This window comes from Cyprinus carpio, chromosome A13 (genome assembly GCF_018340385.1).
Source record: "Cyprinus carpio isolate SPL01 chromosome A13, ASM1834038v1, whole genome shotgun sequence".
Classification (NCBI taxonomy): Eukaryota; Metazoa; Chordata; class Actinopteri; order Cypriniformes; family Cyprinidae; genus Cyprinus; species Cyprinus carpio.
The window spans coordinates 17,600,203-17,626,976 of record NC_056584.1 but is presented as its reverse complement, the minus strand read 5'-3'; the positions used below and the strand labels follow the sequence as shown (position 1 = coordinate 17,626,976).

General features: G+C 39.4%; 1 protein-coding gene across 10 annotated transcripts in view; it reads right to left on the bottom strand.

Moving 5' to 3' along the window:
* The window catches only part of LOC109100683 (zinc finger MIZ domain-containing protein 1-like), a 124,925-nt gene that overhangs the window by 8,678 nt on the left and 89,473 nt on the right, over window positions 1–26,774 (bottom strand). For 4 of the 10 annotated variants that reach the window (XM_042769097.1, XM_042769095.1, XM_042769094.1 and 1 more), the window contains 8 exons: window positions 24,373–24,486; window positions 19,953–20,058; window positions 11,329–11,364; window positions 1,917–2,052; window positions 1,224–1,338; window positions 923–1,140; window positions 400–595; window positions 16–306 (listed from right to left, as the gene is read on the bottom strand). In XM_042769097.1, the coding sequence (XP_042625031.1) occupies window positions 16–306; window positions 400–595; window positions 923–1,140; window positions 1,224–1,338; window positions 1,917–2,052; window positions 11,329–11,364; window positions 19,953–20,058; window positions 24,373–24,486 (1,212 nt within the window). Of the gene's footprint in view, window positions 1–15; window positions 307–399; window positions 596–922; window positions 1,141–1,223; window positions 1,339–1,916; window positions 2,053–11,328; window positions 11,365–14,666; window positions 15,363–15,451; window positions 16,497–19,952; window positions 20,059–24,372; window positions 24,487–26,774 lie in introns of those variants that run through there. The other 6 variants (XM_042769100.1, XM_042769099.1, XM_042769098.1 and 3 more) reach the window with 5 other exon arrangements.

Sequence of the window (26,774 nt, the reverse complement as noted above, 5' to 3'; positions counted from 1 at the left end):
TATTTGAACCATTACCTCTCCTGGATAGGGCCTCTTGGTGCCCTGCATAGGCATGGACTGTGGTCTGGGTCCAGGGTAACTCTGCTGAGGCATCCTTTGGCCGTGGCTACCGAAGGGCCCCATCCCTGGGCCTCTGGGCTGGTTCATACCCATTGGCGGGCCACTCATGTTGGAGCTATTCATGCCACCACCCATACCAGCTGGGTTCATGCCTCCAGCCATGGACGGGGGCCCACGGGGCCCTGGCTGGTTCATGAACTGGCTGTTGTAGCCTTGCGTAGGCCCCATCTGGAAAGAGGAGCAGACCTGTGGAAAAGGCCAATGGCAGTTCACATGAATAAGTGGAGTCGTTTAGAAGTCCAGGGTAGGGAAAGAAGCCAAAAGCAGCGAGGGACAAACCTGGTTGTACTGGTTCATGTCTTTGTTGGTCTCTTGCAGGGCCGCCACGGTTGCTGTGGCAGTAGCTGTTGCGGTGGCGGCTGCAGCAGCAACAGCAGCGGCGGCGGCAGCAGCAGCAGGTTGGGTGAAATCAGAGGGCTGTCGTGTATGAGGGGGCATGCCTATACCACCCGGAGTATTCGGCCCACCTGGGTAACTGAGCAGAAGGAATACACATTACATAAACATCTACATCACAACTTACAGAGACAGAAAGGTCTATTTATTGGAATAAAACTTGTTGGAATGCCACATAAATCTTTCCTGGATTTGCACTTGGCACATCAAGAAGGTGATATCATCCCTTTCAAGAAAAACATCCTTGAACCGAGTGCTGGCTTGGCTTTAAAACCATGTGTCAAGTATCACTAATGGGAGACTCTTCTGTAGCTTATTGAATCTCCCAAAGAGATGCAAAACAACTTTGTCAAACAACTTCCCATCATTCTGTCTGGAACGGTCTCTCTAATGCTTGAAACATTACCTTCCACCAAAACCTCCTCCTCCCGGATGCCCTGGACGCCCATACATGCTTTGCTGCATGTAGGCCTGGTTGGATCCCCCTTTGGCTGAAAACTGTTGTTGTTGGCCAGGGAACTGAGGTGAGTTGATCCCTGGGTTGTTGGCTGACATACCCGACCCTAGTGCATTGCCTCCAGGGTTCATGGGATTGTTGGTATTGGCCATGGGGTTACCCAATACCTAGATCAAAAGCAACACTGGTTATAAGATCAGCGTAATCACTATTACTGTTTTTGTACAGTGACACTATATGTGTGACTCACCTGACTTTGTGATGTATTGGTAACGCCCCACACCGTCGTAACCACTGACAACGAGCCAGGGGCCTGGTTAGGGTTTTGTTGCCAGGGAACGCTGTCATATGGAAAGGACCCATCACTACAAAACAGTGTTCAAACAGTAATGTGAGATCAGGGGCATCAAACATGTGTTGAGAAAGAGATAAAGAAAAAAGCTCCCTCCTGACTACAGAACATTTGTTTTTCCATGAAAATGAAGCTGTAAGGTTGGCAAAAGTGGCCAATCACCAGTCCTAGAGCACAAAATGTTCTGAAAAACATCACAAAGCTAGTGAACTTCCTCAGCAAACGTTTTCTCTGGCAATCTATCAATCTCTATCAACTTCTTGTTGACGTACCTAGAGGGTAATGTTACGATATCATGTTTTTTCTGCTGTTGTTTGGAACACTGTGAGAATGAATTTCATCTGCTCAACCTTCAGTGATGTCATGTTTACAGGGCTGTTAACGAAAGCTTGGTTGAATGCTTCTTGGAAAAGCCTTGTGTTCAAGATCATATAAAAACAAACAATTCTGTGCTGGATGAGTGCACTAGAACTCCATTTCGAGAGGAAATTCTGAGAAATCAGAAAGGGGCAAGACTACTGTAAGTTTAACAGTGCTTGGAATGGCTCCAGCAAGTGTCAGGTTAGAGCAGAATTTTGTCTGGGTACTGACCCATGTGAGAGCGAGGGCTTCATGGAGTTCATGGGCGGCTGCAAGGGTACTTTGCCCTGTGGATCACTCTGACGATTCTTCTGATGCCGCAACAAGAGCAGCCGTCCCAGCTCCTCGCACCAGGACGAAAGGAGAGCTAGAGAGAAAAAGACAAACAGAGAGAAAGAAAGATCAGAAAGGATCATTGGCACAGAGACAAATCACCTGTTGACTAAGCAGCAATCTTGCTTATTTTATCTTCAGAAAGCTATTTAGCAAGAGCAAAACTCACCACCAAGTATTAGCATAGCTTTCTCTAACCCGATTTTAGGTGCCATTTTTGTTTGAACGTCAATTTTTTTTTTTATAGTTTTAAGCAATGATGATAGTGATGCCAAAAGTGTTGCAAAATCTTAATCAGTTAATATCTTTACCACTAGAGGTCACTACAATCACAGTAGAGGTACAAGCATGCTTGAGATCCTCTATAATAGCTTGTGAGTATGCTTTTCATACGTTCATATACTTTTCATCTGCAGTGCACCTTAAGCAGTGATCAGAAAGACCTGTCTTCCCCTCTTGTGAAGGGAGGATGATGAAGGACAGGGAGAGAAGGAGCGAGAAATGGGAGATGAGAATCAGTGCTGAGGACAGTGAATCATGCTGGTGATGTGTCCTGGCAGCACTTTTCTCCTGAGAGGGGTGACAAAACGAGCCTCTCGCCATGGTGATGGAGTCGGTTTGGGATGGCAGCAGCTGGCATGTGGCCAAAACCTGGTCTAATCGATTCTACACGCTGCATACGGCTAAAACACAAGCACTGCATTTAAGTGCTCTTCATACAAACGGTCCTTATACCTTCTAACTGACACTATTTAGAAAGATACTCACTGCTAGCTGAATCATTCTATGACAAGAGTACAGTTGTGTCCACAACAACAAATGTTCCACCTCATCACATTCCCAATGTCACGTGTTCAGAATCACTCAAAAACAATAATTTAACTTGAGGTGGCACATTGCATTTAAATGCATTCTTTGTCTGGCAGAATATTTAAGATATTTAAAATCATTACAGCCATGTGCTTTAAAAATAATCCTTCCAACATGAAAAAGGTGCCTGTTTTATAGAATGACTCAGAACTGCACACAGTGAACAGGGAACAAAAAATAATCTCCAAAAAACTATCACATGCCGACAGAACACGAACAAAAGCCAAGAACTGTTTCAGTAGTGCTGCACCTCTAGTCTTCCTTTTCCATCAAACAGATTCTGCAAGGGACCTTATAAAATATTCTCTTTCCCCTAAGACGAGTTCATACATGGAACAATACCCCTCTTTCTTCTCTAAATCTAGTTCACAGAAAGTAGATGAGTAAAAAAAACCCTGCTACGGCTATTTGAACAGAGAGGGTGGTGTCAAGAGTCCAGAATCTCTCTCTCTCTGGTGCAGAGAGACAGACGTCTGTCTTGGCTTTTTCCTCTCTAAATCGATCAGCAAGTAATGACTATGAAGACTGCTCAGCTGTCTCCAGTGCCTTTATTGCTGGGGGAATGTAAACCAGCACACACGCTCTTGAAGAACACACACCTCAGTCTAAAGCCCTATTTGCACTGGATTAGTATTACCTGTTGACCTCTAGCCATTTGTAATAAGTGCGGAGGTTGTCTGTGATCTTAATCCCATGCGAATCAGCCATGTCTGTAATTTGCAAAGTAAAATTTCAGCTGTAAATGACCTATCATATTTCGCAGAACACCAAGGTCCTGTGATAATATTAGTCCCGTGCGAATCTGCATCTCTGTGATTTGGTGGGGTCGTATATAATAATTTTTTTTTTTTAAGGTTTTTGTTTTTCTGTGCTCCGTCTTTCGTGAAGAATGGAGGCTGTGTTGGAGTGTTTTGATAGTATTTTGGGTGCTGGGTCATAACACTATACAGGGGTGGTTAGGATTTCATCCACAGGCGGGCTGAGCCCTCAGACAGACCATTAAATGCGAAGATACAAATTACCAAGTAAATATACACAAATATCCATTAAAGCTACAGAAGTTGCTTAGTTAAGAGCAGCAAGTGATTCTCTCTTTTTCTTTTATTGTTTAATTAACATTAACATAAGACATGCACGGGACATGCACGTTTTATTAATGCACATCCAATATTTTCTTAACCATTTACATTCACTTAAGACATAACCAACAATGTTTTTACATTAATAGTCATCAAGACAGCCATTCTGACATAATTTGCCATTTGCATGCTGTCTCAGAGACAGCTTTCTTTGTGCGTGCTTCAGGTGTGTACGCGCACAGTGCACAAGTACCACAATGAGATCTCTTTCGTGCTGTCTTGCACTTGAATGGCTTAAAATCACTTTAATGTTTAAACTGACAAGCCTTAAAACACATGAGAATGATAAACTTTCTTGAGGAAGCATCACCGGCCTGATCGTTCAGATAGTTTTAGGGGGGCTGAAGCTCACCTAAAGGGTCTAGAACCGCCCCTGTCGCTATATACCATACAACTATACAATTTGCAAAAAAAGAAAGCTGAAAACCATCATAAGAGTGAAAAAAAAAGAATGATTAGTTGGAGATGGATGACGTGGTAAGGAACATTTGCATCTGGGAGATAAGTCAGTAAATTCCAGTAAAATCACAGGCTTCACTTATCCCGTGCGAATGCACCACACGAAACTCAGATGTGGGGAGGTAATTTCTAAATTACACAAGGTCCCAGGATAATACTAATTCCATGCGAAGAGCGCTTTATTTACCACAGTCTGCACTTGAGGGATAGTTCACACAAAAATAATTTACTCATACTCATGTCGTTGTAAACTTTAAAATATTCAAATGAGATTTGTGAGGTAAATTGGAGGGGACAGTTTTTTGATACTTTACGGGGATTTTGGTAAATTTTTGAGTTTGAGAGACACTAGTTGCAATTATTGTTTGGAAAAGGGCTGCAACCTAATATCATCTTTTATGGTATAAGAAAGACAGAAAGTCAAACAGGTTTGGAACTATAGGAAGATCAAAGTAATAGAGTAAATTACAGAATTTTCATTCATATTTGTGCGACATTAGTCATTTAATGCCTGTATTAATAACCATTTCAGAATAAAATTCAAGGACCCTTAATGTATTACTGAATCTGAACTGGAGTTCTTCCAAGACACAGCTTTACGTTATTCAATATCCCAGCGGCACCTGACGCACTTTCCCATCCAAGTTCAAACACACAATTACAGTGAGAAAATCGCGTTTGTGTAAATATATCAAAGGGGTCTGTTTCAAAGAGAATGCTTCTCACCTCTCTGCGACAGGCGTGAAAGCCGTCCCAGCAGGATTGGAGCATGAGGCTGGAATCACCCACCTACTTCAATGAGAATTATTCTACCCTGCCATTACAGAGAGCTTATCGGCCAGCTAAATCACTACCTCTGCATGCTGGCAACTGCTATTTTCTCACAAAAGACCAACTTAGAGCTCATATGACAGGTTACAGCCAGACGCCGCCTGCCAATTTTCAACTGTTGTTCCCCGCCTAGCATGCCTCCCACACGTAACAAAGACTAGAGCTCTCCTGCCTGCAATTCAACCAGTAAACTCACGAAAAAAACAACCTAATCAACACAGCACCTTCCGGCAGCATACAATATCCCTCTCACCTAGCTGAATACAGCTACACGATTTCTCCCACAAACATCATCGCCTCCACCACTACCCACGGGGCTGTGTTGTCATTTTAATGCATAACGTTCACTGTAACACAATCTCTCTCATCAATAGGGATGCACTGATACACTAACTTTTGATCCAATATTAAGCTCATTTACACTTGAAATGCTCCAGTAACAAAACAAAAAAATATATCATTGAGCATACAAAGAATATTTTTTTGCATAAACACTGCCACACAAAGCAGCACCGGCAGCAGAACAAAATGTCTCAAGATTGGAGGAATTTCAAGACAAATGCATCTAACTAATTTGCAGCAGTCACGCCTGCGTAGAGCTCCTGTTGTGCAATGAGACAAATGCGTAAGCGCAAAGGAACAGAGAAGCTTTCCTAGAATTACTTGACTTAAATTGGTCATAAACATGCATGTTTTATTATTTATATTTTATAATTTAATATGTTTTTTTTTGTCAAACAGTCATGCTGTCCTTAAATCATACATCCCACTGTACTTTACAGTATTACCAAATAGAAGCAGTGAGTACCAAAAAGAAAGTTTCTCTAACAAATGATATCATGAATCCTTACTCACCAGTTAATCAGCATTAATCACATTTCTCTTTCATTCCCTGTATTAAAACGCCTCTCTCAGTCTCTGTTTTCCTTTCATCTGTCTCTCTTCCTTCATTTAGTCCTGCTCAAAATTGCCATACACCTGCTCCAGAAAGGGTTGTGTTGAGTGTTAAGCTGGCAGTGGCTACTGTAGCTCTGTGCTGGGTCAGTGGCAATGGGCCTTTCGGTGGCATGGCTGTGTGTTAGGTCTGTGTCAGCAGGCATTACAGTGGCAGGGCTGGCTCACAGCAGTGTGCACCAGTCAGTGATTCCAGCAGGAAGAGATGAGTACCAACATATAGCATAGCTCTTACAAAGCCATACCAGACAATAAAACTGAGGTTTGCTTACACCAGCCAGACTCTAATACAGTCTGAGACTTTGCATACTTAGCATGCCATTTATCACAACCCAGCAGCTTCAAAAATGGTTTTTAAACACAGTGTAAGAAGCAATTTCAGGGTGAAAAAGACAATAACAGTGTTTACCAATCAATCTTACACAGTCATATTGTGCCATCATAAATCACTTAATATGTAAATATAAATACATACTTTTTTGGAAGAAAAAAAAACTGACTCCCAAAACAAACTAAAACAAAAATGACCGCAAATAAATTTTAGTTTTTAATATATGGTATATTCTAAAACTTGAAATCCACTTGCATTAAACGTGAAAATGCTTCAAGACAGCAATAATATTAGATTGTGCTGAGAAATTCAATAACGTTAAACATTTTTTTGATGATATCAGTGCATTAACTTTGGCACTAAAATACTACAACTAAAATAACTAAAAAAAACAAATCAATAAAAACAAAACTTGCAATGATATAAAAAAAAAAAAAAAAAAAAAAAAACGAAACTAAAGGCTAATTAAAAATGAAACAAAGTAAAAAATACATAAAAAATAACCCTCTTCAAAGTCCCTACATCCTAAATATGACCAATAATAATTTTAAGACAGCTTTGTCAACTCTTTCATAAAGACAGCTCTCCAAATAAGCAGATAGCAATATTTGCTAACGCTGTAAGATCCATGCTATCCATACAAGCTCTGTGAATCATATTAGCCATGTTCTGCCATTTCTAATTGTACCAGACTGCAGCAGAAACCATCTTACTGAGGGGACAACAGCCTGTGGCTCTACAGACTTCTGGCAAAGCAGAGCAGAGAGACAGACACTACACAAACCAACCCCCCTCCCTGTCTGCTCTTTGTCTAGAGAAGAGCCTCTCCAAGCAGGTTTAGTGGGCTTTGAATAACTGACCAGGGTAAATCCCCAAATGATCCAGTATGTAGGGAACCCAGGTCACCCCCGGTTACCCAAATCGCCTGTGAAGCCGACCCAAGAATGTTTGTCTGTCGCTCCTTCTCAGGTTGGCCGCTTCTTCACTGCCAGCACCTCTTTTTGGCCAGTTTTGGTTTTACTGGCTTCAACACCTCATTATGAGCTATATTGATTATGATGTTGCTAATAAAAAGTAGATGTCAGTAAATGGAAGTTAGGAACACAAGTTAGGTAAAAAATGTTAGCCTGAATGCACTGTAAGTTGCATTGGTTAAAAGCGTCTGCTAAATATGTAAAAATGTAAAAAAAATAAATAAAAAAAAAATTGAGGAGAGGAGAGGAACTTAAATGGACAAAATCAAGTAGAAAGTTCACTGTTTAATCAAATGCTTTGTTCCAAAAACCTACTGAGCTGCCATGCTGTCCTATTACCTACACAGGCAGCATCCTTAATGAAATGGATTTAGGTTCTCTACATTAACAACACACTTATACAAATAGCACTTCGCTAGTTGATTCCAATTGAGGTTAATGTTGCTAAGCTAAAACACCAATATTCATAATCATACAAAGTACACACAAATATTGTCTTAAGTATTTTTTTTTTTTACATACTATTTTAATCAATAAACTTCTGCATGGAATATCAGCATACTTACAGACAACTTTTGTTTGATTTCATTCACCATCTTGGATTTTTTTTTTTTTTTACTGAGCTTTCTTGGTAAAGGATGCATATTTGCCTCAAATTTGGCAATAATTAAGTATCTTAGAAGGCAAAACCAGATGCTTTAAACCCACAATGCCTCAAAATGCTAGGTAGGCAGCTCACTAGGCTTTGGAACAGAGCTAATGCTTAAAGTTAAATATCTGATTTTCTGCCAAAAGCCAAACCTCACTAAAAGAATTACACAATCTATGTCCTGTCCACTTCTTATTCACAGAATACATTGGAATTTTGACTAGTGCAGCTTTGGAAAGTGGGAAGATTTCAAAGCTCATGAGGACGTCTAGAGTATAAATGTGGCTGGAATTCATGACATATAACACAAGCCATATTTTCAAATGTCCTCAGAGTCCTTTTCTCTCACCCTCACTCACAATCTGTGAGTCTGTGAGAGACCGATGTCACAGTGAATTGGCAGATGTGTCGAATGACTTTCCTGGACCACTTAGTGAAAATACACAACCCTGCTTGTCCACATGGCCATACTTGTCTGCCCTTCATCCTCACCTCACTAAGATCATCACAGCACCTTACCTGACCTATAAAACCATCCAAAGAGAAATCCAACAGCTGATGCTGTCCATGGGTGATAGAGAACACTATAGAAACTGTTAAAAGCTGTTTTTATTGAAAACTATAAATGAAAAACTAGCATTTATGCAAAGAAATGCAACGGGGAAAAAAACAAAAGAAAACTCTAACGTTTTTAGTTTATTAGGAAATATTGGGTCCCTTAGACTAATTTTTATGAATTCCTTATCAAATTCATCCATCCTAAATGCAGGTCTTTCCCAGTGAGTGTAAGCAGCTTAAATGAGAATGAGAAGAGACAAGAAAAACACAATTCAATAAAGAGAGGAAACACAATGCCAAAGCCAAAATTTTCACAGCTAAAAGATGTTTATTTTTAATTTTTTTTACTGTTTAACCTTCTTTTTTTTAATTACTATTTTAGTAATATCCATACTTAAAAAATAGGCACATGTAGGGCTGTCTCAATAACCGCAATAACGCGCTATTGACGAGCAAACCGCAGAGGAATGCAACAACCACTGCAACCGCGATTTTCATGTGTTTTTTTGTTTATTGTAAGGTGCATGTGTACTGAATATTAAATAAGTTAGCAATAATAACATTATGTGTACCATGCTGATTTGTACAGAGGCCCCATAGATTTGAACTTAACAAGCCTATATAGACAGCGAATGAGAGCTAGATCAACTGAGCATGTGCAATTACTTATGTCTGTCCTTCAGGCAGAGTATATATTTGTGAAAATAGGTTGTCATGTCCAAGGAAAGCCAAATCTCTGTCTTAGCATCGATGCATTACTGGTTAGCGGAGCCATCTAATGTGGCGCTTCTAATCTGGTGATTTCAAAAATCATATTTCATTACATCTCTCTTTGAATGAATCAGCATTTTTGAACGTGTAGTTGAATGAACGGTTTAAAGACTGACTGACAGCCCGTCTAGAATGCGTGCAAGTGGAAATATCAGTAGAAAGTCTCTTTTCTAGTCGGATTCGAGGATCAGAATGAACTGTTATACATATAGGCTTTACAATAGCCTTACAATCTTATTGTCAGGTTTATGTTATTTTGTCATTCTCTTCTGTTTACTTCACTTCCTGTTACAACACTATTTGGTTTTGGTTTCATTGGTTTCTGAATATGAGCTTGTTAAATCGTAACACATACACACACAGATTATATAAGGCGATAATACCACATAACGCGCTATTGAGCCACTCAAAATTAGGGAAATTCCTTCACCGTGACAGCCCTAGCCACATGTAGAATTTTGCACACAAATAAAAGAACCACCATCGTTCACAAAGTTCAGCACATTCCTTCATTCCAATTACGTATTCATTTATTAAATAGTTTGGCTAGTTTGCTTATGCAAACTGGTAGCACAATCTAATAGGTAGCATTTTCCGCTATCGATTTGTGCTACCTATCTTCTTAATGGGAGATAGCACAATCTGAGCAGGTGGCACAAATCGTCAGAACACTGGCTGTATGGCAGGCATGTGCTCAGGCAGCGCAATACTATTAACTAATGACACAGGACAGGTCCTTGCATGCGAGAGGCTCACATATTAATTAATGCCAGTGCTGAACCTGAGTGCAGTCTACACACACACTCTCACAAGTCAGAGTTATTAACCCTTAACTGAGGCTAACAGGCCACAAAGTGACCTCCGCTCACACCAGGTGATGTAACCACCCAGGACTCTCTCTAGCACAACACACACACACACACACACACACACACACACACAGTCAGATACTAGCAGATTAAAACACTTCACACAGATTTACACAAACAACCAAAGAGTAGCTGCTTGAACAGATGAAACTGATATTTCTCATTTGAACGCATAAATAAACGATCACGTTGCTGTCTGTTTCTGTCAGTGACAGATGTAATGCGCCTCCTACAGCGCGGTAACATCCGCACAATGTGCACTCGCTGACTTTCTGCTGTCTGTTTGAGAGGATCGAAACAGCTTGATGCTCTTTTGAATTGGAAAGGAATTTGAAGCACACGGCACAGTGCATTGTTGCTACAGATTTGAGTAAAATGGGAATGAATGACTTCAATGAAATGGAGAAGAGCTGACAGACAGACTGGCACACGATACAGGGCAGCCCTAGAAGTGAGTGAGATGTGGATGAAGACTTTTTTTTAATCATAAAATACAACAAAATGGGGCGTCATTCCTGTTCAATGAGCTGCACAGTCTGGGAAAAAGCTGAAACCCTGGGCCGTAAACCTACAGAGTGTCTTTGCAAAAGAATAGATAATGGCAGAAAAATCCCAAGATAATCTGAGATGACAGTGCAGCCCATGCGTCTGTGAAACAGGTATGAATGCTCAGTCAGAAGCCAATGACCCCCCGCATACACACCCCGCAACAAAGGAAGCACATCAAAAGCATCTGCGTCGTCGTGATTCATCTCCTGTGACCGCGTACGAATGAATAAAAAAAAAAATAGAATGAATGCCCAGGGTGATGATGAAGAGAGAGAGAGAGAGTGAGTGAGAGAGAGAGAGAGCTCTCCACTAGATGTGTTTCACAAGCCAAACAATGCTAGAACACAGAAGAGTACCTGTGTCACTCTGACATCTCCTGCAGGTGGTGGTTTCTGTAGGGTTCAAATTCAACATTTTACTCAAGGGGGTAATGAAATATTAAGACAAGATAGTATCAGTAAGCAGAGTTGACGTCATCAATGGGTGAACTGATGTCCTGGTTGAATTGATGGGACTTAACAGGGTTCTTAAGCCTGGTTCTGCTCCGGCATGCTATGCGAAACACTGACTTCTCATCTTAGAGAAAAAAGTGATCTAAAAATCAACGCATCTGCTGAGATATTCCAGGTGCTTGCACATTTGTCAGAGATTTCAAGCTAATCAACTCAAAAGTAATCTAGAGTTCTGGTCTAACACAATAATATCATTTAATAAAATCGATACATTTAAAAAGTATTAAACAGTATTTGGTTCTTTTTAATTTAATTCTAAAATCCTAACATGACATTTCAACATCTACAAATCTACATGTGTCCAAAAATACACCACAGAATCTCATGACACATCATTTAAATTACAGTTGGACAGATGTGCTTAAGTCTTGATAATGCTTCATATGACTAACATGTTTGTCACTGTTTGAGGAAACATTTAAATATCAAATTAGTCATATTATCAAGCATATCGCTATTCAGCAGTCACTATTTTATTCCCATAGGCTATGACTACCCTATTTTACTAATGGAAATTCTCTCTTGGACTTCATAACAGGTCCTTATGACAAGACAATTCAGGTACAGATGGATAAAACTGTAATTGTAATGATTCAGATGACTTTCCTACCTTACATGTGCATCAATCTTAGCTGTTCATTCATATCCTTATTCACACCATTTACTGGTTGTTTATTACTACAGAAAACCTACCAAAAGAACAATTAAAAATTACGGTTTTCTATTTTAATTTATTTTAAAATGCCATTTATTCCTGTAATAGCAAAGCTGAATTTTCAGCAGTCATTACTCCAGTCTTCAGTGTTACATAACCCTTTGGAAAACATTATTATCACAGTGCTTAATATTTTGTGGAAACCATTACATTTTTTTTCAGCATTCTTTGATGAACAGAAAGTTCAAAAGATCAGCAATTACTTGAAATAGAAATCTTTTGAAATAATATAAACATCTTTACTATAACTTTTAATCAATTTAATGCATCCTTGCTGAATAAGAGCTTCTGGAATTATTTCCAATATTAAATCAGATTAAATAGATCATCAAGACCCATAAACATAAAATGGTGACAATAGCAATAAAACACAAGATTTTTTTGTGACACAAGATTAACACAAGATTTTTACAATAGTTAGAATTATGAATCTTATTAATAATTAATAATATAAATAATTACAAATTCTGCCAAGTAGACTGCTGTAGATTGTTTATGGCTGCCGAACAATATAGCAGCTTAGTGCTTTGTAAAATGCAGATAAATGCTTTCTATGCTTACTTCTATGCATACTTATGATTTTAATATCCAAACTATCCTATCAAAAAAAAATTGTTAACACCGCCTACTTGTTTAGATGTTTACCTTGCATCCACTTTGTAACTAAGGGCAACAGTAAATGTCTGCACGGGCAATGGCACTTTTATCAGGGTCTGTGGAAAATGCAGTCTGCTTTTTGCACTCAGTTGAACAACAGCTAGAGTCCTAAAGCTGTAAAATATGACCTGGGATGTATGTTTTTCTGTTATTTATCTTTTGCAACCTAAATGAAAATGCAGCAATACATAAAACATAAGTCAGTTTTACTTTGATAACTTGAGTAATAAGAGATTTTATACATAAAATAACTGACACCCATAATTCATTCTAATATCCTAATACAACTTTAAAAAACACGAAAATTGAGCAGGCAAAGACGAACCCGTGAGAAATCTACGAGCTTTCTGTCTATCTCGGTCTGATTATCTGGAGCTCTCTCTCTTATTGTCTTAACCTCAAGAGAAACTAGCGTAGTTTTAGACAGCTTATGAAAATGTAAGTGTAAAAGATAACTACACCAATACATTAGCATAACATTTGCACATTTATTTAAAGTAAATCCAGCAAACAACAAACAACACATGGGCAAAGAGCACCGAGCTATTAAAAGCTCCTCACCACAGAGGAGGAAGTTTCTCACATGAACAGCAGGATCCTCATTACAGCAAACTGTTGTTTATTTCCCCATCAGCATGTACTCTGAGGCCGAGAGCTTTAACAAAACTTCACAGGAACCTGTAGACTTTGCTCGAGCAGTATATTATCCTTACGATACTTTTACTGCCGCCCTGTAGCAGTTACGAGAAACAACTACTTACTATAAATATATAGGGATCATGCCTAGACTTCAGACACTGATGTAGAAACACAAGAGATGAAGCCGGCTTTCTAAATATACAAACAGCAGGGGCATAGCCATCACACATCCCCCCACTCACAGAAATTCCCACGTTCATTCCCTCACAAATTGCCCTTCAAACAGAACCTTGAATGCAATGCAAAAAACCTCTCCCCCATCTAATGATTTACAACCCTGTAAAGAACGAACACACACTCGCTGCCAACAGTAGCCGGCATAGAGGAAGAGAGTCTCCATGTAACCGGCTGGAGCCACGCTGTCGCCAGGCTCACGTCAACCCACTAAAGGACTGAAAAAAACAATGTGCCTCAAGTAGGTCAGCTCTCCTCCTGGAGATAATCAAGCCCACTCTGACCCTCTATGTGTAAGCGTTTGTGTGGAAGAGAGGAACTAGGTCAAACACAGTCAGTTGTTACAACTCGATCATGTGCAGGACTTGGTTCCTGCGCATACACCTGCCTGCAACTCGCCCGCATGCACTCCAACTGTCACGTGACTTACCAACGCTTGAGATCTGGCTCTCATCGCAGTCTTCTCATTGCACTGAGAAATTGGGATTTTACCAGCAGGCAAAGACGAACCTGTGAGAAATCTACGAGCTTTCTGTCTATCTCAGTCTGATTGTCTGGGGCTCTCTCTGTTTTCCCTCTCTTCGCCTGTCCAGCGACTGCACAATGCACATCAATTATTCAGCTGCGGTCTCTGGGTTTCCAGTGCAAAGCCAATCACAGATGGAGCTCTGTACTAATGGGCTCCTGCTATACCTGGTTCCTCTGCTCCAAGATGTAGCCCACAGGGAATCAGGTTAAGCTCTTCGAAAACTTCAGACACACACACATCCAGAATGACAAGCCTGTAAAGTGTCTGCAGTGCAAAACCACAAAATGAACAGGAAGCACCGTTGTGTTTCAAAAGGGTTAAAAAAAGAAGCTAGAGAGAGAAAGAGAGGGATGTGGGGGCAGGGAAAGAGAAGAGAGAGCAGCAAAAAAGCGGCACATGTCCTCTCACCTCAGATGTATGGTGTCCTAAGTGACGTCCACATGCCTAAGACCCTCATTCATTAGAAACTGATGGAAGCCACACATTCATACACATGCATGCATGCGCACACTCATGCATACATCCATGCAATGCGACGGCCACTTTGCCAGAGGGCGGAAGGGGGGAATGCATGGGTGGCTCACATTTCAAACTTGCAAAGAGAGGGCGGGGCCTATCGTGGCAGACGGGCTGTATCTTGGCCCGTGACCAAATCATCCAGAGAAAGCCTGAGCACAAACAACACACTTGGATCATTTTGGTTAAAGCTGCGTTCGCAGCCCCGCGATTACTGCTATCAAAGTGGGTGAATCCCGCTCAATGGTGAGCTAATCACATGACACTGATGTATAAATCCATCAGACCGTGCATGCTAATTAAGCTCGGTGCTGGTGGGCGGCCCTCCTGAGTGTCATGCGAGGGTGAAATTAATGGAAACTGTGTTAGCTTTTAACGCAAAGTGCCTAACTTGACACTTGCTAACACTGTTAATTACACACATCTAAAAGTGTTGAATAGCAGAAAGAGATCCAGCACTTCCCCAGGCTGTCAATAGCATGTGTCCATTAATGAATTAATACATAGCTGTTCTTCAGTCCTTGAATTAGCGTCACCTAATCTGCTAATAAAAACGCTGTATCAACAGCAGGATTTTTTTGACGCTGCAAAAAAAAAGCACCGTAATAATTTCAAGTGACATCAAATTAGCAATAATTCATTAAAAGCTCCAATGTACTGTAGCCTTAAAGACTTACTATGTAGCACGAAGTATCAAGATGTCAGTGCGCACGCCGTCTTCCTGGCCGGCATTGAAGCGCTGCGTGTGACAGATACCTTTAATATCAAGCAAGGAGGGGATGAAATAACTCTGAAAACGAGAGATGTCAAGGCTATGGGCTACATGAAATAGGAGGTGAACAGCCAAAGCTGGCTCAAACAGGAACTTGAGCTTCCTTTAACTTTTACTGCAAAGCAGTGAGTCATAACCCTCCACCAACACAAACACATCACTCCAGTCATTCTCCGCAGCTCTCAACTTCAGTACTACAAAAGAGCGATCCGGCCCCTGTATACGAGCGTTCATTTAAAAGTGATTGTGACCTGCTAATGATCTATACTTTGATGTTGCAAACTCAAAGGCACCTGGGAACGTCTGAAGTGAGAAGTGTACACAGATAGAGGTAGCCTGGGTTTTCGGTATATCAAACCAATGGGGAGGTCCCCGGGCTTGAGTTTCTTGTGTATTTGCACTTGTGTCTTCTCTGTAAACCATGTGTGTACATGACATGTGAATTACAGCTGGGTGCTGGAAAGCGATCCGTCACCCTCGACATGGCGGATTGGTTGCTCTCCTGACGTGCCTTCCAGCTGGCCTGATTTACAAGCTGCTGACAGACTTCCTATGTAGAGCAGGAACATTCCTCACTGTTGCGTTGAGAGATCCGTTTCACCCCACAGTGTGGCCATTGGCCTATTTCATACTTTGGCCAATCTGCTTCTCAGGTAACAGCCATGTGTCAACTTTATCTTGAGATGCAATTGCGTCAAACAACTGTATCTCTTAATTAAACAAAAAAAAAAAAAATCAACAAACAGGGCCAGAAACTTGATTATGGTGCAAGACCTCGCACCAAAATGTTATTAAATGTGGGTACTATCACTCAGTACTGCTTGTTGAGTGCATAAACTTGTTTTAGTCACAAAACTGATTAAATAACTGTTGTATGACTAACAATATTAACAAAAATCAGTTATACATAATTCTTACATAAAGCAACACAAAAACTATTAGTGTAAAAAAATTATGCAAACTATGGAATTCTTAGAAACACTAGATAAAGATTTTAGAGGGAAGAACAAAGCATTGTTAAAATTCTTGTACTTAATGTTTTCTGCACTTCGTGCCAAATCTGCTCAGTAATAGACTTTAAAAACACTTGAATTGAGACACACCTTGCAATTATCTTGTCGCAACATCTCACTCTGAACAATGACACACTATCTCTGCTCCTGTACTCAGACACAAACATAATTTGGGAAGATGACTTTTTTCAGGAAAATGTTTAAATAATAGCAGGCTTTCTGAATAGGGCCATGCAAGGGAGAAATATGTCCTAATAGACAAACACATCAGCTGTCAATCTTTTGAATAACCTGCTCTCGATTAAATATCAGCATGACACGTACAGAGGGAAGAACTCGATTTTGATCTAAACGAGCGGACTGTTGTGACTGACAGGATATTGTTGTAATACTGTCAAAAGCAATTGTGATGCTGTGTATAATTAACATATGCTCAATAAAAGCATCTCAGACAAGGTATTTAGCGTTTCTTGGTCCAGACACAACTGTGTGCTCTAAAGAGGGAGATTTTAGACTAAATAATTATCTTATTGCACTGGCAGTGGGGTGCCAAACAAATCCTGGTTAAAAAGTCTGTCAGTAGCATGTAACCAGAGAAGATCAGACTCAAAAATAGCACACACACATACATACAAACAGATGCAAACACACCGTGGACAGATAATTCCCATAATCACAGATTAATACTGTCAGATAATCCTTCTGACAGAGAGGTCAGCACTCACAAACCAGCATGCACTGACAGTCAGACTAGACTTCATCTACACACATACACCACATCTCTAACACATTCCTGAAGATCAGTTGGTGGTAATGCACAACGCGCTTCCATCACTTTGCACTGATTATCTCTTTCTTTTGTCAATGCACTGTAAAAATCACTTTTCCAGTCAGTATGCTTTACTTATTTTCCAATAAACACCTTAAAAAAAAATAATAATAATAATAATTTAACTTAAACTGAATAAGCTATTTTTCTATACTAATAATATACACAAGTAAATAAAATATTTAATTATATATTATTATTAGTCTTAAATATAGAATTACTCATGTTTTTTACATTTTCCATTTTTTATATATATATATATAAATTATTATATAAATTTAAATCTAATTATAAAATGGATTATTTATATATCATTTATAGCAATAATAATAATAATAATAATAATAATAATATAATTTGCTTATATTTTCGTATAAAAAAATTGTCAAGAGTTTTATATTAATTTAACATTTATATATAATTTATTTTTTATACATGGTAGTTACAATATTAATATTAATACTTAATACAAAATCATTTCTGTAACAGTTTCGCCAATTTATCTTGTTTGATGGATATTCAGGTTTTTTTACTGGAAGATTTGTTTTGCAGTGGCGATAAATGTGTGCTCATCGACTTTGTCATTGGGGAAACTGTCAAAAATACACACTTAAAGCATATAATGAGGTACAAGTGTGTTGAAATTTGCCTATATCACATTTAAAAAAAAAACAAAGGAATCCAATTGACCATTTATAGCACTGTAACGGTTTAAATGTAACATTAACAAGAGCTCAAAAAATCATAAATATTAGAATTACTGTATCTTATAAGACATCTTCTGGCATTTATCCATTACAGGTAGTACTCAACATTCTTTTACGAGAGGCAAATAAAAGTGTAATTCTGAGTGCAAGTGGATGACTTTTGGCCATCCTCACAGCCAAGTGTCAGCTGCATTGTATATCACAGAGACAGCAAATCATGACGGATTCATCCTGCAGCCAGTGACTGCCTCTCTGCGGTTGCCTGATTGTGCATTGATCGTGTAATGTGGGAGTGTCTCGCTCCTCTCAGGCTCTGAGAGCGCCAGACACACTGAACTCCAGTGTGTGGTGTCAGGTGGCCGCCCCTCTGTCGCCATCCTGCCTGTCACTGGGTTTTCGCTGGGGCTGCACTTTCTCGACAAATCCCTGACCTGATGTGCATATCTCTTCTCTCTTTTTTTTTTTCCTTTTGCTCTTTCTGTGTGTATTTGCGTGATGGATGTAGACAGATAAAGAGAGAAAGAGTGTGTGGCATCAGGGAGGACAGTAAACGAGAGGGACAGAGGATGGGTTTATGAGACTGAGCCCTGCCACTGTTGTCTGCGTGTCTGGGGCGGCAGACGCACTTATGACAGAGGTAAGATGTATGTCCCCATGATGCACTGAGAGAGAGGAAGCCTGAGTCATATCTGCTTCCAGCCATTTCTTTATGTATAAATTCAGCTTGATTTGAAATACTAGAGATATCAGTGAAACTTAGAAATATGTATGCTATCAAAGGAGTGTTCATGAGTTTTATTAACAGCATACTGCCACTATCACAGCTGTTCACTGCAAAATACATTTATGAATCAGTATTTTTGTCTTGTTTTCAAGTATAAAATTCCAGAAATACTAAAAGCAATTTTAATGACTGTAAGTAAATTAAAAAGTAAAATAAATAAATAAGCATTATTGTTATTGTTAACTAAAACTATTAATAACAATTTTTTGCTAACTGACATAAAAGTGAAATAAAATAAAATCTACATGTTTAATGAAAAAAGTAGAAATAACTAAAACTGAAATAGAAATAAAATAATTAAAGCTAAATAGAAATTAACCCAAAAACTAATAAAAAACAGATAGCAAAATTACTAAAATTAAAATGAAAACTGAAAATAAAAAAATAAAAGCAATCTTAATAAATACTGTAACAGTATATAAATGACCAATTATTAATAAGACAAAAATATTAATTAAAAAAATTATTTTTGCAGTGACCTAAAAATACAAACAAAAACAATATCTGGAAGGCCCATGGTGTCCCAGAGTAACCATGGTTCAAATGGACAGTTTATCTTCATTCTCCACAGCGAGCCGTGTCCGGACTTTCTCAAATGAAGTACACCGCCATCTATCTCTGTTTGGCTGATGCCCGTCTGCAATTCACTTTGACAAATGTACAAGAACAGGACACTCAGCTTTGGCTGAGAAGGTCAGGATTTCAAACAGCTAATTAGAAAGCAATGCTGCTCTGCTGATGAATGATTGTTGGAAAGTGAACTCTGGCAACTTATCAATGAATTATTCCAGGCTGGTTCTGGAATAAAGAGAGCTCCCTGGGTAAAATCAGCAACAAAAGACAACCTCGGGAAGTTAAATTACCTCATGACGTCTTAAGGAGATGAGTGAGTGTTGGACAAAAGAAAGTGAAAGGATGCTAATGCATGGCCGTGTGCTGTGATTGCATAATGCCGCAATTAAAAGATTTCCTGTCACATCGCTAAAGTGGATTCATTACAGGCAGAGTGTCTCTGAGTTTTATAAGCAATGATGAGTGAGAAGAAACATTGCAATGAGAAAAGCGGTTCTCACCTGCTGACTTAGGGGTGAACTTGTCACGGTTTGCCGCACACACGGCCAGGAGCCGATAGCCGAGGTCCAAGTCGAAACCCTGCTGCGCTGCCACGCGACTGACAACCTGTGGAAAGAGACCGTATGAGTGTTAAAATGGGTCTGTGTACTCATGCTGTTCATCTGCCTGTGTGTGTCCATTATTTGCATTCACAAGAGAGGTGCAAACAGAGTTCTCCGCTAAAAGACTGTAGAAAAATCAAGCTGAAATGTTCTGAACACACACTTTTGCATTAAGGCTATTGAATCTTTCAATAGTCTACATGAGCTATGTGCAATCAAGCTTCCTTGAAATTCTACCCCAGACTCCCATGAGAGAGGCGAAAACCAGCAGTATACTCGCATCTACCGGGTACCACCCCGCTCTTCCTTGTACAACAAATATCTCTCCAAAAACTACTCATAAAAGAGCAATTTCCCTTTTTTAGTGCAATCATATCAAATATTTATATGTGCATGAATAATGTATTCAAAGATACAACAGCCACCTCCATGATGCAGAATAGTGTTAAGACTGTGTGGATATTTGCAGGGCACGACTGATGAGCTTTCCCCAGAGATCTGTGTGACTGGTGCGCAGACGTCTGTGTTTGTTCTCTGAATACCCTAATCTGCAGAGACCACAGCCCGCACTTGGCCCCTTTAACCCACAACCCCAGCTTCTTTCAAAGCATCTTGTGGTCTTTCACGGAACAATTGAAAAGCGTGTAAATAAAACCCTAAAGCCACATGTAAGACAGAGAGGGTAGGTGACAATGTTACCACACAGAATACATAACTGTGGCTTTACCTGTGGAATCTCTTAAAGGGACTGATCACCCAAAAATGTCATTTACTCACCCACATAATGTTCCAGACCTACCTGACTGACTTCTAGCATAGAACACAAAAAGAGAAGTTAGCCAGAATGTCCAAGCTGCTCTATTCCATATACTGAAAGTCAATGGTGACCAATTTGCTATCAAACTTCAAAAATTACAAACGACCACCAAAAAGTGCCATAACAGTAATCCATATTGATACTATGGCTGTATATTCTAAGTCAAATAATGCAATAAATTGGTGTCAGAAACACAGCAAAACTATTATTAGTCAGACCCTCTCTCAGATGCCCTATATGAGTTATGGCCAAAAAAAAAAAAAGTAAAAAAGAAACAAGATATTTAACTATTTTTCACTTTTTTTCCATTAGTGAATTTTTTTTTTTTTTTTTTTTTTGGAGCTTTACGGCCCCTGGTCCCTTTTCTCTTCATTATATGAAAAATAGCAGCATGAAAATTCTGTCTAACATTATGTATACTTAAAAAAAAAAAAGTAATATTGGCTTAGAACATCACAAAGGTGAGTAAAGAAAGACAGAAATAACTCTTGGTTACATATTCCATTCAAATGATACAGCAGGAACACTTAAATTCTTTAGACCACAGGCTGACAACGAAATATTATAATTTTTTTTTTTTATAGTGGTTAAGGTGCTTTTTTTTCATATTAAAGTTATGGGTTCAAATATTGCTCTGAATGAAATTCAATTTGAAAGAATTCATTTTGTTTCCCCTTTTACTCTCTATTATTCTATCAATCAAAAAAGACAACCATTTTAAAACGAGAGGCATTTGACCTTTTGCAAAATCTGCTGTAAAATCTAAACGAGACTGCACATGATCTTTAATGACTCATGTATCACACTGCTGCAGCTGTGTGCTGCATTTATCCACTTACTAACCTTCTCAATTCTTAACACCCAGTGCAATTTGTGTTCCACATGGGGTGCAAACGTGACTCTTCTTAATCATAAATTGTCATACATCTGCTACCAAGGCAGTGCAACAAAAAACACAAATCAAACCTGCGCTGACAAGTTTTCTATTCATGATTTAATGGTCAAATAACAGCTTAACGGGATTCTAGAATGGCATCTATGAAACTGAAAATCTAGCCCAGTTTTTGTCCTCCAGTATTTTTTTGAGATTTTTGGACAGGCAGTGCTGCTGTGCTCTTGCCAAACTTTAATTTCCCTACTTGATGCAGCAGCCAGGCTTGCTGCCATGAGGGCTGGTATAGATTCCACTGGCGTTTAGAAATGCATCCTCTCATAAGCCTTTTCCACATAAACTCTCTTCTCAGAACACAGGCCTAAAATATGAAGTGATTCAACAGGGGGAAAAAAAGAAAAGAAAAAACGGTTCCAGTTTTGCTAAAGGACAGAGGGCACACACACAGTGACACGCAATATAATGCGCAAGAAAAAAATGGACATTTATTTCTTTCCAGAGTGAGGCCCATAGCACTGCACATATGCAGGGTTGACAAGAAAAGACAGTGGAACAGCAGAGAAAGTTGTCATAGCTTAAGCTACTGACAGTTTGGAGATGTCATTTATCATTTGGCTGAGTGCTGATATTGTGCAGCTGGGAGACAATGGAAGAACAGCTCCATATGCAGGTCTGCAGAGAACAGAGAGCTACCTGCTGCCTGAGGGGAAATATGTAAGACATGTCCACATCTGTCAGCCAACACTTTTATCTCCTCAGTTCTTTAATCTCTCTACCATCCTCACCGCTACATCCTCACCTGGGGAAGAGAACCTCTCTGCTGCTCTCTGAGGGACCCTCAATGCATCAGACAAATTAATTACAATGTACAGAGCATAAACATACTGTGCATTCTTTTGGAGTGAATGCGTTTGGTGTGAAGACGGTGTCTGGGGACACACTGTCATGTACACACATGACATCAACTCCAGAGAGAGAGGTTGAACCAAACTCAGGTTGTCAGAGCCATGCAGCAGCACCAAGGCGGTCTTGGAATACTTAGAGAAAGCTGTACGTTAACATTCCCATTTATCTCAAAGGCAGCGGCCTGGCTGGTGCAGAGACCCCTTTGTGAAGTCAGGTTGTTTTGAGCTAATGCCATGTGACTAATCACAAAATTACACCATGAAAATGCTGATTGGTCCTGAACTTTTTACTAGTGACTATCTGCTTAAAAATGCATGTACACTTCCATTTTTTTTTCTACAAGTCTCTTGTGCTCACCAAGGCTGCATTTTTATTTATTATTAATTTCTTATTTATTATTATTATCAATGCTGAAAACAGTTTTTTGCTGCTGAAGAGCATAAAAGATTTCTTTCAAAAACATTAAGAATACTTAATTATTCCAGACCAGTAATGTACATTCATTCATTAAAAATTGAAAAAGAATAAAAAAAAGCTATAAAGGGATTCAATAAAATAACTTAATGGAAGTTTAATTATTGGTTTTAAAGGGTTAAGAGTTGTCATTAAGTTCCAAAGGCTATAACCATTAGCTCAAGATTAATTTAGAGTTATGTCCCAAATGAGGCCCTATACACTATGCACTCTACCATCTTGTATAAGTGTTATTTTGTCATCCAACATTGAACTATAGCCCTCCCCCCTGCAGTACATAAGGAAAGCTGCAACAGTTAAGTGCATGAAGAGTCCAACATTCCAAATTTTTTTATTTAATTTTTGGTTAAGTAAGTGCATCATCTGGTTATTTACAGTAAAGTGCACTTTTTTTTGGAACTTTCAGTGTAACCACCTATCTTACACTATTTAAACTACAAAATGGCATAGACACCTTTGCCACCTTAGGACAATCTTTCACAAACTTTTTGATATCAGCCCCCTCCCCCTCCCTTTGTCCAAAACAATATTGAGATTTCCTTGTATCTAAGCTTATATTTACCTCTTGTACTTTTGTTGTAATAAAAATAAATAAACTCAAAAATATGATGTCAGTTTACTGTTTAGCATGGTTTAAGAAGCACTGATCTAGGATGCATGATGGCGGCTTTTTTAGGAAAATAAATAAATAAATCTGAGCAAAGATACCTGATGCAAGACTAGCTAGAATAACTGGGAGGCTTTTCGGAATATAATTTATTCCGAAAGCCTCCCAGTAAATCAATTTCTGAGGAATGCAGATCACAGAGTGGGAGTGGGGCTGAAATAAGTCCAGTGGAAATCAATGGGAAATGTCTGTACGCCCACGGCAGCACCTGGACTGGAGACCTGAATCAGACTGAAGGTGCTAAACACTGGCAATATGCCACAATCAATTACATGTGGGACATGGAACCTTCTGTATGTTCAGCACCACTAGCATCAATAGACATAATTAAATTCAGCTTACTAATGGTTTAATAATACCTGAATCTGCATGGTGAGATAGGAGAAGGTACTTTAAGATCAAAAAATAAAACCCTTGAACACCAGTCTCTGGCAGAGGTGACAGGAGGGAAGAAAACTGAGATCAGTGGGTGGGCAGAGGGACACATGAAGCGTGACTGTTGCTTTAACCTTCGTCACTGGCCCCTAACATGAGGACAAGACTTGAGCAGCTGCTGTCTTACCGTCAAACATCCCATAAGGCTTTGCTCAAATGGCCGCTGGAAGGCTCGTGGGTCTCCGCACCAGTCCAACAGTTCTGTGGCCGCTGTCTGGAAATTGGCTGGATTCTGTAAGTGCTGTTTGAAGAGAAGAAATCATAAATATTACAACATCTAGAGGGAAAATCAAGTCAACACTAAAGCATACTTAAAAACGTACTTTTTAGTAATAAAAAATAAACACTAAAAAAATATATAATTATCACACTGTTTTGAAAGCATAGCCATAATAGTTCAACATGATAAGTTATCATGAGATAAATATCACATAAATATCAATCTCTTAAATAGATGGAAAATGGAAATTTTATCATCATGTATTCCCCCTCATGTCATTCCAAACCTGTACAATGGAAGTCAATGTGAACAAAAAATACTTGAATATATATTTTTAAAATCATACAGGTTTGGAATAACATGAGTGTGAGTAAATGACAATTGAAATTTTTGAGTAAACTAGCTTTCATTTTGTAATAAAAATATGAGCTTCGCATTTATAAATATAACTTAATATATTTAATACATCATAAAATATAATCAACATAACAACAACTACTACTACTAACATAGCTATTACTCAACACATTCATATTAAAACTGCATTTAAAAACTAAAACTTCATTTTTTTTTTATATTGAGGGACATGTCAAAATTATTTCATGTGGAAAAAAAAAGAAAGAATCTAATTTGGATGTTGTTGTAGAACAGGGGTGGTCAAACTCAATTCCTGGAAGGCCGGAGCCCTGTAGAGTTTTGTTCCAACCCTGCTCCAACACACATACCATGAAGCACTTAAAAAAAACAATGCTTAAAAGTATTTAAAGAATATTAATAATAATAATAATAATAATAAAATAAATAAATTGAAAGCATGTAAACCAAAAAACCAACCACTTAACTGATTCTGCTCTTTTCAGAATCATATACCATATTCCTTAAACATTTTATGGCATATTTACAACCAGTATTCGACAAGGGTTGGTATTTTGAGCTAAACGTGGATATCGCTTTCAGTCGGCCAAGTGCTCCAACTCATCCTGCCCTCTGGCTCGGTGCATCTGCACAGCCCTGCAAGAACCCAGCCGGTAACCCAAGGCCTCCTGGCCTGAACGCAACTGTGCATTCTGGGACAGATCCACCCTCCTGACAAAGAGCTCAGTGTACTTCAAGGCCTCCTCAAACACCGCAGTACGTCCTAATCCAGACTCTTCATCATCTTTTGTCCACTAAGATGTAATAGATCTGCACCTCTGAAAGCAATAGTTAAGCAGGACCGGCCAATAAGGCGAGCACAAGAGGGGGGCTTTGTGGCAGAATTCAGTGAAAAGAGGCTCATTCTCTTTACCCTATGTTTTTTTATTTATTTATTGAGCGCCGAGGTTGTTTATCCTCCCCTCCGGACCGCCCTCCCCCCAACCAAACTCTCCAGCGACCGGTGGCGCACAAGACATGACAAGAAATTTAAACAAACGAGCAATCTGCACACCCTCTTCAGAGCCTTTGCACGCTTAATGCTCCAGCGCTGTTTGGCCGCTCTGACGAGGAGACTGCTCACTTTGAAGACCATTATACTCCGACAGACACCTCCTCTTTCCCGGCTCGCAGTGTGGAAGCGGCATTGTCTTCCGAGGGCGGCAGAGGTCGCCATTTGAATGAGTGGCTTTGGTGTGTGTGTGTTGACAAAGAGCTCATCTGACAAAGAGCCAATGTCTACTGCCGCAGAACCATGCTGAGTAAATCCTGCACAGCATAAGGGATATGCAGGGAGAAAATGTTCCCCCTCTTGCCGCAAAAAGCTGGTGGAAAAGAATCTTCGTTTTGAGGGAGGCAATTCTTTGTTTTGTTTAAGTGGGTGTCTGGCTCAGACCGCTGGATTATCAGGAAAGAGAGGAGGGGATTGAAAGCTCACTGTTGTGATGGTGGGCACTCAGAGCTTGTGTCAGCAGTGAAGGGTTTTTGGCAGGATCACAACACAGGTGTTAATGCAACAGCAGCCAAATCCCAGCACTCCACCTTTCCCCTGCTAAGCACGCGGTGTCCAAACAGGACCTCTCCACCTCAGGGCAGCTCTGTGTGTTGTGATCAGTCACTCCAGAGGCATTGAAGTCTTGTTGCTTGACCAGGCCTGGACATCTACACTTCTGATCACTTGTACTACAATATCACTGAATTAAAGTTGCTCTTTTTCTTGCTGTCCTTCCAGTCCAGTTATAGGAACTAGGCAGCAAAAATGAATCAGTGTGAAGTAATGTGTCACAACCATTAGATTATTTACATCTAATATTACATGGAAACCTGAAATATCATGGTTTTTTAAACAGGATTTCTAGGCCTGGAAAAGTCATTGATCTTTAAAATTTATACAT